Source organism: Elephas maximus, chromosome 4 (genome assembly GCF_024166365.1).
Source record: "Elephas maximus indicus isolate mEleMax1 chromosome 4, mEleMax1 primary haplotype, whole genome shotgun sequence".
Lineage (NCBI taxonomy): Eukaryota > Metazoa > Chordata > Mammalia > Proboscidea > Elephantidae > Elephas > Elephas maximus.
The window spans coordinates 143,261,186-143,272,207 of record NC_064822.1 but is presented as its reverse complement, the minus strand read 5'-3'; the positions used below and the strand labels follow the sequence as shown (position 1 = coordinate 143,272,207).

Sequence of the window (11,022 nt, the reverse complement as noted above, 5' to 3'; positions counted from 1 at the left end):
AAAAAATGAAGATCTAAAAACCAGGTATAATATTTTGATAAGCAATTTAAAAATATATAAGTTAAGCATTGCAACAAGCTACCTTCAATTGAATCGCTTCCTATCAGAAACAATATTATTGAAACTATGCACCTAAAACAAAACCAAAAAAAGAAATAAAGAAAAGTATTAATTGCAATGGTGACTTCTCAGTTAAATAAGCTTACTTATAAAGTGGCAAATAATATTTACAATTTACAACTGAAAGGAAATCTTTATATACAAGTTGTCTTGTTTTGGACTTTTTGGGCCTCCATCCTCCTTGTGTAATAGGCCCTTCAGGCAGAATTGATTCAGATTAAATTTTTAGTTCATAGCACATGATAGATGAGCCTGGAACTAGGGGCCCCTGGGGTTGCAGGCTGTGAATCGATGCTGGCCACTGGGGAGAGAGAGGCAGCGTCCTGGAGAGGCAACCCAGGTTGCTCTGAGGAGGTGATCCGATCCACTATGCTGGATAAGCAATCCAAGCTGGATAAGGAGTTTTTGTCTGTGGCGTATACTAAGGATGAAAGGAGAAAACCATTAAAAATAGATATATCCCCAAATAGACTTGCTTACATTGCCCTTTAAACTGTAGGTCAGCCCCTTTGACACCCAAACACCAGGTGGTCACAGAAAGCCTGATGGAGAAATTTGCAGCAAATATTTGCAGTTCATGAGGGTGGTTGAGAGGGTAAGCCGCCTGGTAATACTGCAGGTACAAATGCATATGTGTGTGTTGGGGGACATTTGGAGCAGAAGATGTGTATGTATTTTGCTCAGCCAAAGCCTCCCCATAAGAACCATCTCTCCTATATCCTTCCCCAGATGTACCTGGAAGAACAGACCCTGTATTGATAGGCTGAATTGTGAGGTTGAACTGGGCTTTTAATTTCTCCGAAGTCATCAGTTCTTACCATTTGGTACATCAGGACAGTAGACGCTGTCAAAACTGCTGCTCTTTCTGGACCAGACAGGGCTGTTACATTCAGGCTATAATACAAGACGCAAAAGAAGATGCTATTTCAGGCCTTGGCAAAAGATGCTCTGACGTAGGGTGAGGCAAGGCTTGACCAGTAGCTTGTAGTAAATTGACAACTCTCACTTACCTTCATTGCTCTGACTTAGGAAGTGTTCAGACCCTCCAAACCCACTGCTATCAAGTCGATTCCAACTCATAATGACCCTATAGGACAGAGCAGAGCTGCCCCACAGGGTTTCCAAGGCTGTAATCTTTACTGAAGCAGACTGCCACATCTTTCTCCAGCAGAGCAGCTAATGGGTTCGAACCACCGACCTTTCAGCTAGTAGCCGAGAGTTTAACCACTGCACCACCAGGGTTCCTTCTAGGAAGGGTTAGCCCTCACCAAAATGCCAGGGCACTGAGGTTAATCTCTGTGCTCGAAGAAGAGAAGAGAGGCAGCACAGGGAAGGGGGGGTGGAATTCAGCAGCAATGTGCATTGGGTTAACCGTGCAAAATGGATTGGAGTAGAAGGAAGCCACACTAATTCAGGGAGAGAACACTTTCCCAGGGCAAAAACACATTAAAACCTGGCAGCAAGTGAGCAAACTCCTTCCAAAAAGAATGCATCATCGTCATCCACCCAGGCTTCAGTAGGGCAGGGACTGGGGAGATATGGGAATTTTTTTTTTTCTTCCTTTCATCATTAAGTTACTAACTGTGGGACAATGGGAGATTCCAACCATTGCCTTTAGATGTTAGTGTGTGTCAGGGTCTGCTGGTGGTATATTCCGGAAATAAACTGAGTAATGGAGAAAACATGCTTGATTATTCACAGCCACCTGGCATGCCAGGATTCTACAATGTACACCTAGACCCTGGTAGGAAGTCAAACTAAAATCCTGCCCAAGAGCTGCCTGACATCATTCTAAACGTGGACACCTCTCTTCCCTTCCTCCAAGCCCCCAACTATCCACCAATGACCGTTGAAAATTTTGCGGTCATACCTGGTTTAAACGAGGTGTAAGGATTTTTTTAAATGATTGAGGTGGCCGAGTGGGCGCCAGAGGTATCTCTTACCATGCCATCAGAGCAGTTGGAGGTGGGGCTGGTGGGCTCAGAGCAGCTCTGTCCTGGGAGGCTATAGTAGTTTTCCACCTGCTCCCTCAGCAGCTCCTGCAAACTCTCGATGTAGCGGATGGCGTTCCTGAGGATCTCCACCTTGGGAAGCCTCTGGTTGGGGTTGGTCGTGGTGCACCTCTTGAGTGTCTCAAAAGCCTGGTTAACCTTCTTCAGGCGCCTCCGCTCGCGCATGGTGGCTGCCTTCCGCCGGTCCATGGTGGTGGACTTCCTTTTGCAAGCCTTGCATGCCCACATGAGGCAGTGGCCGGCCTGGTGGTGGCCTGTAGGCGCTCGCACGTGCTCGTCCTCGTCTGACCCTTGCAACTCTGCTTTGTGCGCCCCAAAGGCGGCTACTCGGGGCTCGAACTCGTCCCCGAAATCGCCCTCGGGGGATGGGATGCAGGAGCCGTCGTAGAAGTATTCAGATGGCGAGAACTGGCAGCCGTCCATCATGTCCATCTTTCCGCGGAGAGGGAGGCCGTGCACCTGGACAGCAGCAACAGAAATAGGGGAGAAATGGGAGCGTGGCGCAGCTGCTGGCGGGCAAACCGTGGCTGGAGCTCCCGGGGTCGGTTTCTCCGATAATAAACAAGGGCAGACGCCTGGCGGCCTGGGTCGGCCGCTTTGGGCTTGGGGCTCTTTATATATTCTTGCGGGAGGAGGCCGGCCCCAGTGGCCTGGCTCCATTAGCATATCCCACCGCAACCCCCGCCGGGACTGTCTGGGCAAACCTCCGCCTATTCTCTAGAGACAATTTGCTGTTTACTGCTCCTTTTGACGCTAATGGTTTTACTGCGTTTCTACAGGGGCTGGGGCGGAGGGGATGCTCCCGAACTCGCTCACTTTGCACTCTCTGGATAACTTAAAACAAGTAATCACATAAGGAGTGTCACAGTCAAAAGGAACGAATGAAATCCAACTTTAACATTCCTTACACATTAAAAAAATAAATAAATAGAACTCCCTACCATCAGCTGACATCGCAAGGGGACCACCCTTCTCCCCAGTTCTGGACGTGGGGAATACGCCTTATGTTTTAGGTGTTTGTTTTTCTTTTTCATGAACTTTAGTTATTTGAGGAAGAACGATTGCTAAAATCTTGAAGTGATACTTTCAATCGTGGAGTAAATTCAGAGGTTTTTTTTTTTTTTTTTCTTTTTTTCCCCAATGCCTTTTGTGTGGATTGAGATGGATAACATTCTGATTAGATTGTCATTTCCTAGGCTCTGAGTTATTCAGAGTGTGGGAAAGAGGTTCCTTTTCCCAAGCCACGGCTCACTTTGAGCTCTTCATCTAAAAGGAGGTGGACGCAGGAAGGCTAGGTGACCGGGAACGTTCCTCCCTTCCTTTCCCCCTTCTGCAGATATTTTCTGAGCGCCTCCTTTGTGACTAGGCCTTCACTAGACCCGGAGCCCGGGAAGAACCGTGCTGATTCCCAAAGATTTGCAACCAAAGAGGCCCGATTTTAGACGGAGAGCTCCCTTTCCAGGGGCGCGTCTCCTTTCTCCCTCTCTTTCTGCTCCGCCCTGGCATTTCGACAGACTAAACAGCCGAGCTGGGCTTTGGGGTCGCTAATTTTCTGCTTTTAGGCAAACTAACACCGTTACAGATGCGACCCAGCTGCCGGCACTGCAACCCTTCTCCGCTCGTGTAAAATTTCTAACTCCGAGTAACTTCACACACATCTGCGACTAAAGACTGCTAGAAAAGCAATAGCAGGGCCTTTGAAACTTTGGTGGGGAGATGGCGAGAAGGGAGGGCTACCATTAAAGTGATAATGAATCTATTAATTAGCCTTTGCCAGCTCTCCGCCACCCTTAACCCGCTTTCTGATCACTTTGGGGAGGGACTGTTTATGTTTAGGAAAAACAATTACTTAAGGTCTACACAAACAGAGTAGTCCAGGGTTTGGGACCAGGGCTCACGGCCCCCTAAAAGAAAAGGGAGTGTTCTCACCTCGATCTACCGCCATCCAGTCCAGTAAGTGTAGTGGCTCCAAAGTTAAGACGGGGGGCGGGGGTTCTATTATTTTTTCTGAAAAACTGTTTTCCTAAAGCAACCTGGTTGATTCCACACCTGCAGGGGCCAGAGAGGTGTAAATATTTTCTCGGTGAGATTGGCTCTGGAAGTGTAGGCTACGAAAACCAGGGGTGTCGCTAAGATTTGCTGCGAGGTGCCCGTCGCTGTCCCCTCTCCCGTGTTCCCTCAGCCCTAAGACAAAAGATCTCCCTCTTGAAAATCAGGCTCCCGCACACACCAACGGGCTGCTTAATCATCTGGCCAGTGGGAAATCCATCTGCGCCTTATTTAGGGCTATTAGCAAAATGATGCCTTTGAAATGAATACTATACCCAGGGCTACACCAGATAAAGGAGTCAAGTTCCTCAAGACCCGGGAGGACGCCATCCACTCTGGTGAAAGTGTTCCAACGCACGCACGCACGTTACTACCTGTGAAATACAATAGTGGGTAGATACTCTCGCTCAAAAATTCTCAGCCAGTCCCACAATTTCTGGTCAGCAACAATAAGACCCTTGCTTGGGTTATGGACATCAGCACGTTAGGCCACAGCTAAAATAATGTTATGTACATACTTACGATTTGGCCACAAAGTTGGTCCTTAAAGTTTGAGCGGAAGGTAGAGGTTGTGCTTCTGAAAGTTTTCCACCTCCCCCTCCCCCGCCCCAACAGGCATTTAAGGTGCCCTTTACCCAGTCCATTTAGCGTGGGGCATCAATTATTGTGAGTTTTCTGTTTGCCAGGCACTTTTCTAAACCGTTTCCAAGTATTAACTCATGTAATATTCTCTCCACAAAGTCCCATGCGGGCTATTATTATTAGATCCGTTTTAGAGAGAAAGTAATCAAAGCTCGGAAGAGCTGGGTAATTCGCCCCAGATCACACGGGATCGGAAAGTAGGCATCTAGTATCCCGAGCTCGGGCTCCTAGAGGTGGATTTTGTTGGTTTTCTTCTTCAATCAGTCGAGAGCAGAGGCTGGCAAAAGCTAGGGAACTAGACATCTTTCTCACCGCTCCTGTCGCGGGGAAGACGCTGTCACTCAGGGAACTCTGTCAGTACTGGTAGCTCTCAGACGTTAAGGCTGTCTTTGGTAAGGTGATCTCAAAACAAATTTTACCGGAGTGCCGCGGACGAGTGGAACTAAAGAAGCCGAGAAAACACAAGCGCCTGGCGACTTAATGGGACTTGCTAGCGGGGGAAACACGGTCCGGGGTTGAGGGCCCTTGGGACTCAAGCGCTGAAAATAGGTTCCCAGCGCACCAAAGTAAAAAGGAGACGCAACTTTTAAACCGCTGTCAGGGGATGAGAGAAGAAAAGGGTTCGGAAAAAAAAAAAAAAAGGCATTTTGCCAACAAGAAGAAAGCCAGCGCCTCAAAGATGACTGAGGTCCCTCAATTCAGGAGCCATCCCGTTGCTCTTCTGCCAGAGGAGACACTGAGAGAGAAAAATAGGAAACTGGATAAGTGATAGAGAGGAAAATAAATTTTTAATGAGGAAATCGAACAGGAAGTACGGAAAAGATAAAAATCGCTTTAAAAAGTAGTTATCAATATGCTCTTTAGCTCAAAATCAGACGACATTGGCTTTTGCTCCTTACAGAAAAGGATGCGTATGTAATCTGCTTTCCACCATTTCTTCAGAGAAGTGAACTACGTACATGAAGAGAAAGCTCACAATTATTTAACATGTTAACAGGCCAATCTATTAGGAAAGACTCATAATCGAGGATGAAAACTTAGCCATGCCTGGTGTTGTAAATAAATATCCTCCAAGGTTCTGTAAAACTGGAAAATTTATTTTAAAATACATTCTTTCATTTTACACTCTGAAAAAAGATAAATGCAACATGTTAGATTTTCTTACAATCTTAGACATATAAGTTGGTTTTATAGGGTCGCTAGGAGTTGGAATTGGCTCGACAGCACTGGGTTTTTGGGTTTTGTAAGTTGGTTTTAACTGCAAAGACCTTTAAGTTATGATCAACTTTTTTTTTTTTAACAGAACCTACTATAGTTTAAGCATTACGTTGACAATCCTAGTGTTGATGGACAGACCACACCGTGAAAATAATGCCCCAAACTTCTTTTCTTAGTAAATTTTATCCTCACCAGGAATTCTGCATGACTGAAAATACTGCAGGGTTCTCTTAGAGGGAGAAACCAAGTACAAGTAGAAAGATAAATCCATTTCAACTCCTTCCTGCCCTACCTGCCGGCCCTTATTTATTCCTGGACCAAGAGCTATTCTTGAGATTGTTGCTGATTATCAATGACTTTGGAATGTGCAAAACAATTCTAAACTGCTATTAGCCCTGGGAACCAGGCACACCTAAGTAAACACATTAGTACCTGCCAGAGTTGCTGGAAGAATTTGTGGAGAAGACAGCTGAGGAAGACATTGGCCTCTGCTTGGATTCGAAGACTCCCAGGAGAGATCAAAGGCCTCAGTAAGGACTTTTAGCAGCCTTGAGAGTAGAGAAAGTAGCTAGTTCTTGCAGCATTATCTTTGTTTCAGCACATGGCATAGCCATTCCTTCCCAGAGACTGACTCTGAACTAGGCCTGCCAAAAAAGTTGCTTTTTTCGGAGTGAAACCTTTAGGACCGAGGATCATCTTTTACTACACTTCTTTTGAGTTTAAGGCAGTGTCTAGATAGGCCTGTGGGGGACCGTCCTGATGGTTTAGCTCTTTGAGGAAATACTATATTATTGCTTATTTATTAATGCATTAGATTAATAAATGAGATATTCAAAGTTTAAACTAAAACTTTTTTCTCCCAGATTTGGTGGTGTGTGGGGGGGGGGGGTGGGGGAGGCTTTGTGATGAAGAAATGGGATAAAATATTACTAAGAGAAAAGCACAAATGGGTAGATTCTTCTAACTTTAAATTAAAATTGTCATAATAAGGATAGAAACCATGTTAGCTCCCAAGGTTCTCTGCCAATCTCAAGAGTAGCTGGGCATACTGAATTTTTGTATTCTCTGACCCAAAGCCTAGGAGGGTCCAAAAAAAGAGGCCATTGGATATAAGTGAACTTTCACAATGTTCAGGCTTAGAATTCAATGATCCAGGTGTGGTGATTAAAGTAATTTTGAGAAAGCTGATGTTTGACATTCCACAAATTATATCTATGGTAATAAACAAAAACAAAAACCAAACCCAGTGCCATCCAGTTGATTCCGTTTCATAGCTACTATTTTATATGGTAATATGAAAAGAAAATCACTCATTTTATACTCTATAATTTTATACCTGCCTCTTTTTTTCTAGAAAGAGGCTCAAATTAACCCCAAACTGCTTATCTCTATCAAGTTATTACTTCTTGGTTTTCTGCTTCCATAGTCCTGTTTGTTTTGGCTTTGGCCTTGGTAAAGATTATCATCATTAAGAGAAAACAAAACATTTTAATGGCAAACACACCAAGGATTTCATTGGAAAGCCTAACATGTCAGCTACAGCAGCAGAGGTCACATGAAGTCTTTGGGAAATATTTGCTCTATTTAATGAAGTGACTTCTTTAGGAAAACTTGTTCCAAACAATTTCTCAAGTTACCCAGCTAAGAGAGATAGAGGGGATTTGGTTTGCAAAAACTGAATAAAATCTATCAGCAAGTAAAAGCCATGAATTCATTAAAGCATTCTGCTGCTGAGAAGATTATAACACGAATCTTATTATGAACATGTGTAAAATAATAAAGTAAATGAATTCACTTTGTCACTTATGGTACTTGATTTCAGTTGTAGAATGGATCTGATGCTTAAAAATATAGATGTGTATATATACTTTAGGGCAAATCTGTATTGACTCTCGGAAAATCACAGATACATAATAAGCATGATCAATGGGCATACACACCACCCAAAAATATATACACATGTTCTGGTTGGAAAATCTGAAATGCTTTACTATTTACTTTTTTAATGAAAGTTGCTGCTCTAATTTGGCGTTCACTAGCCAGTCACTCTTGAGAGTTATTTGGAAACAATTGTCAAAGGGACCCAAGTTATTCTACAGACCATAAAATATTCCTTCTTTATTTCCCAAGGCCTTTCTCTGAGGGTGGAAGCCATGGCGTAGTGGTTAAGTGCTACAACTGCTAGCCAAAAGACTGGCAATTTGAATCCACCAGGTACTCCCTGGAAACTATGGGGCAGTTCTACTCTGTCCTATAGGGTTGCTAAGAGTCAGAATCAACTCGATGGCAATGGGTTTGGTTTTTTGGTTTCCACTGAGGGTGCCTGGTGTTTGAGAGCATAAGCTCAAAGCCACCCATATTGGTTGCCTCCAAGGGGTGACTCTGTGCTTACCAAATGCAGGAACCTGTCTGTTCCAAAGGATCCTTCTCTCTACTATAGAAGTGACAACAGTACTTCTCTCACAGGTTGTTGTAAGAAGATCACAGGAGTTAATATGGATTAATATGTAAAATGCTAAGAATGGCTCATTCATGTGGCTGCCGTTCTCATTGTTATTAATACTTATCCCATCCAGAGCCTGCAGACTGGAAAACAGAATTGAAGGATTGTAGCTTTTGGTAGAAGAAAAGTCTCCTGATCATCAATTTAGAGTCATTAAAAAAAAAAAAAAGTGCTGTGTTTTGGCTAAGCACTTCACATGTGTTATCTCAGTGAATCTTCACAGCCTCAGGAGTTATGTACTATTATTGTTCCCATTATTTTATAAATGAGGAAGCAGGACTAAGAGAGAATCAATGATTTGTCCAGGGCTACTTACACAGTAGCAGCCTGGATTCAATCCAGGTAGTCAGCCCCGCAGAGACTTAGCTCTTCACATCCACTTAATTTCTACCTGCTTCTCTCATTTTTTTTCTCTCAAACACCAAAAAAAAAAAAAAAGAAAAAGAAAATTGCCAGTTCAGTCTATTCTGACTCACAGTGACCCTATAGGACAGGGTAGATCTGCCCCATAAGGTTTCCAAGGAGCAACTGGTGGATTCAAACTGCCAACCTTTTGGTTAAAGCAGCACAATATTTAACCACCGTACCACCACCGGGCTCAAACACCTTTAAGAGGGGTTATATACCAAATATCACTTTCCTCTTTGAAACTTCTGCTTTTTAAAAGTATTCTAGAAGAAACTCAAATTATCCGTATGCTTAGAAAGCAAAGCAATTGTTACCCCCAAGAAGAGGCCTTCTTGTCTTAGATGGAAAGAGGGGCAAGATACTATTCCCTGCCTGCAGGGGACACTGTCTGTGATGGTTTCTGGAACTTCTGAGGTGTTCAGGGCCAAGGTTCAGCTTTTGGAGGGTTAGAAAGAAAGGCTGGGCTGAGAAATGCTGAATTTGGTTTGATTTTTTCATCTGTGACCTGGGGATTTGCCATGGGGGAAAAAGGGTAAGGCAGAACTAAGGCGGAGGGGACTAGAACAGAGTGAAAGTGCCATTTACAGAACCTAAGAGAGACCTAGCAACTCAAAAGGAATGGCTTGCTCTTCGACTCTGCTTCCCTTCCTACTGCTTTTCTTGGTGGTCGTTTCTTCCTGAGGTTACAGGATAAACAAACCTGGCACACGTTGTAAAATCCTCAGGACGAGCAGCTCCTGGGGCTTCAAGCCTCTCAGGGGCTTTGCTGTTTGGCCCAGCTAAGAGGTTTCATGTGTGTTGTTGTTGTCTTTTGCCTTCAACCATTTAACCCTTCCCTCTCTTGGAGAAGCCCTCCCTTCAAAGAAGCCCTCCCGCCTCAAGAGACAGATTGCCTGCCTCTTTTATCTTTCTATTTGGAAAACAAACCCTAGTTAAATGAGGCCTTGAGGATACCCAAGTCTTTTAGCGTTCAGTCTAGTTCAAGAAAACTGGGGAGGGGGCCAGAGGCTTGGCTGGAAGGCCAGAGATGCCCCTGGGTACTCCAGAGAAGGGAGCAAACTGGAAAATCAAAGAGGGAAAGTAATTTGGGCTAAATCAACTGAAAATCTTTCAGGAAAGTAAGCAAAGAGTTTTGTGCAGCAATTTCTTGCAACAATAAGATTTTACTGGATTGAAAATGTGGTTGATAATTTCAGGCAAGTAAATCTTACCCAGATCTCCAGGTATGGAATGATCAAAACAAAACAAAGGTGCTGATAAAAGGGAGGAAGGACAGACTCCCACACTCTTTACTTCTGACCACAAGAGTGAGGTTTACCTGAGATAGATATGTCCAGTTTAATTCAGACAAAACCACCTCTTTTGTTCCCTTTAAATTACCTTTAAAGAAAACACCTAAGTAAATGGGCTTGTGTAGTGTCTAAATTAAAATATGGCTTCTCTTTATTTATGTACACGTGCCCTCAAACATATTTTTCAGTATGCTTATACTGAGTTTGTTCATATTTTTCAACATATTATAGTTAAATCAAGTTAAGGTCAAATTTGTTCATATAGAAACATTTAAAAAAATATTACAATACCAGGGTCCTCGCATATTTTATATACCATATGCCATTCCACATTTAAAACGTATTTCTTAGGTTTACATAAAAAATGAAAGTACTAATATTATTTACAAAAATACATTAAATAACACTAACAGTAAAAAGCAATGTTCTCCCTTTGCTTTAGACAGGAATGAGCTTTTTTGGAACATGGCACTAAAGGATCCCCTTAATAAAATTTAATATATTACAAAACCAACCAAACAAACAAAATAAGGGTGCTAGACCCAAACCACTAGCTGTTCCAAAAATAAAAGCCCTAAACTAAAGGGGCTTTTTCATCTGATTGTACACAACAGTTTCCGAGAAGTTTCTTTTGTGACTATGTCTCCTTCCTTTTTATAAACTCCCCGGGTTTGAGTTCCTAAATATTAATGTAATGTGACCTAATCTAAAGGATTAGGCTTCGGAGAGTGGGTGGGATCTTCCTGTTGCGTGGAGAATATTCCAAGCGGACTAGAAG

General features: G+C 43.3%; 1 protein-coding gene across 1 annotated transcript; it reads right to left on the bottom strand.

Moving 5' to 3' along the window:
• Window positions 1–350: 350 nt before the first annotated feature.
• MYF5 (myogenic factor 5) lies at window positions 351–2,564 on the bottom strand. The gene is made up of 3 exons (XM_049881585.1): window positions 2,064–2,564; window positions 939–1,014; window positions 351–541 (listed from the first exon to the last, which is right to left on the bottom strand). The coding sequence occupies exons 1-3, from the start codon at window positions 2,562–2,564 to the stop codon at window positions 351–353; spliced, it is 768 nt and encodes a 255-aa protein (XP_049737542.1).
• Window positions 2,565–11,022: the final 8,458 nt, after the last annotated feature.

Coding starts and splice junctions, on each gene's coding strand:
- MYF5 (XM_049881585.1), bottom strand. CDS start 2,564: ATGGACATGATGGACGGCTGCCAGTTCTCGCCATCTGAATACTTCTAC. Junction 1,015..2,063: donor CCAACTGCTCTGATGGCATG/GTAAGAGATACC, acceptor CTTGTATTATAG/CCTGAATGTAACAGCCCTGT. Junction 542..938: donor CTGTCCTGATGTACCAAATG/GTAAGAACTGAT, acceptor TTTCATCCTTAG/TATACGCCACAGACAAAAAC.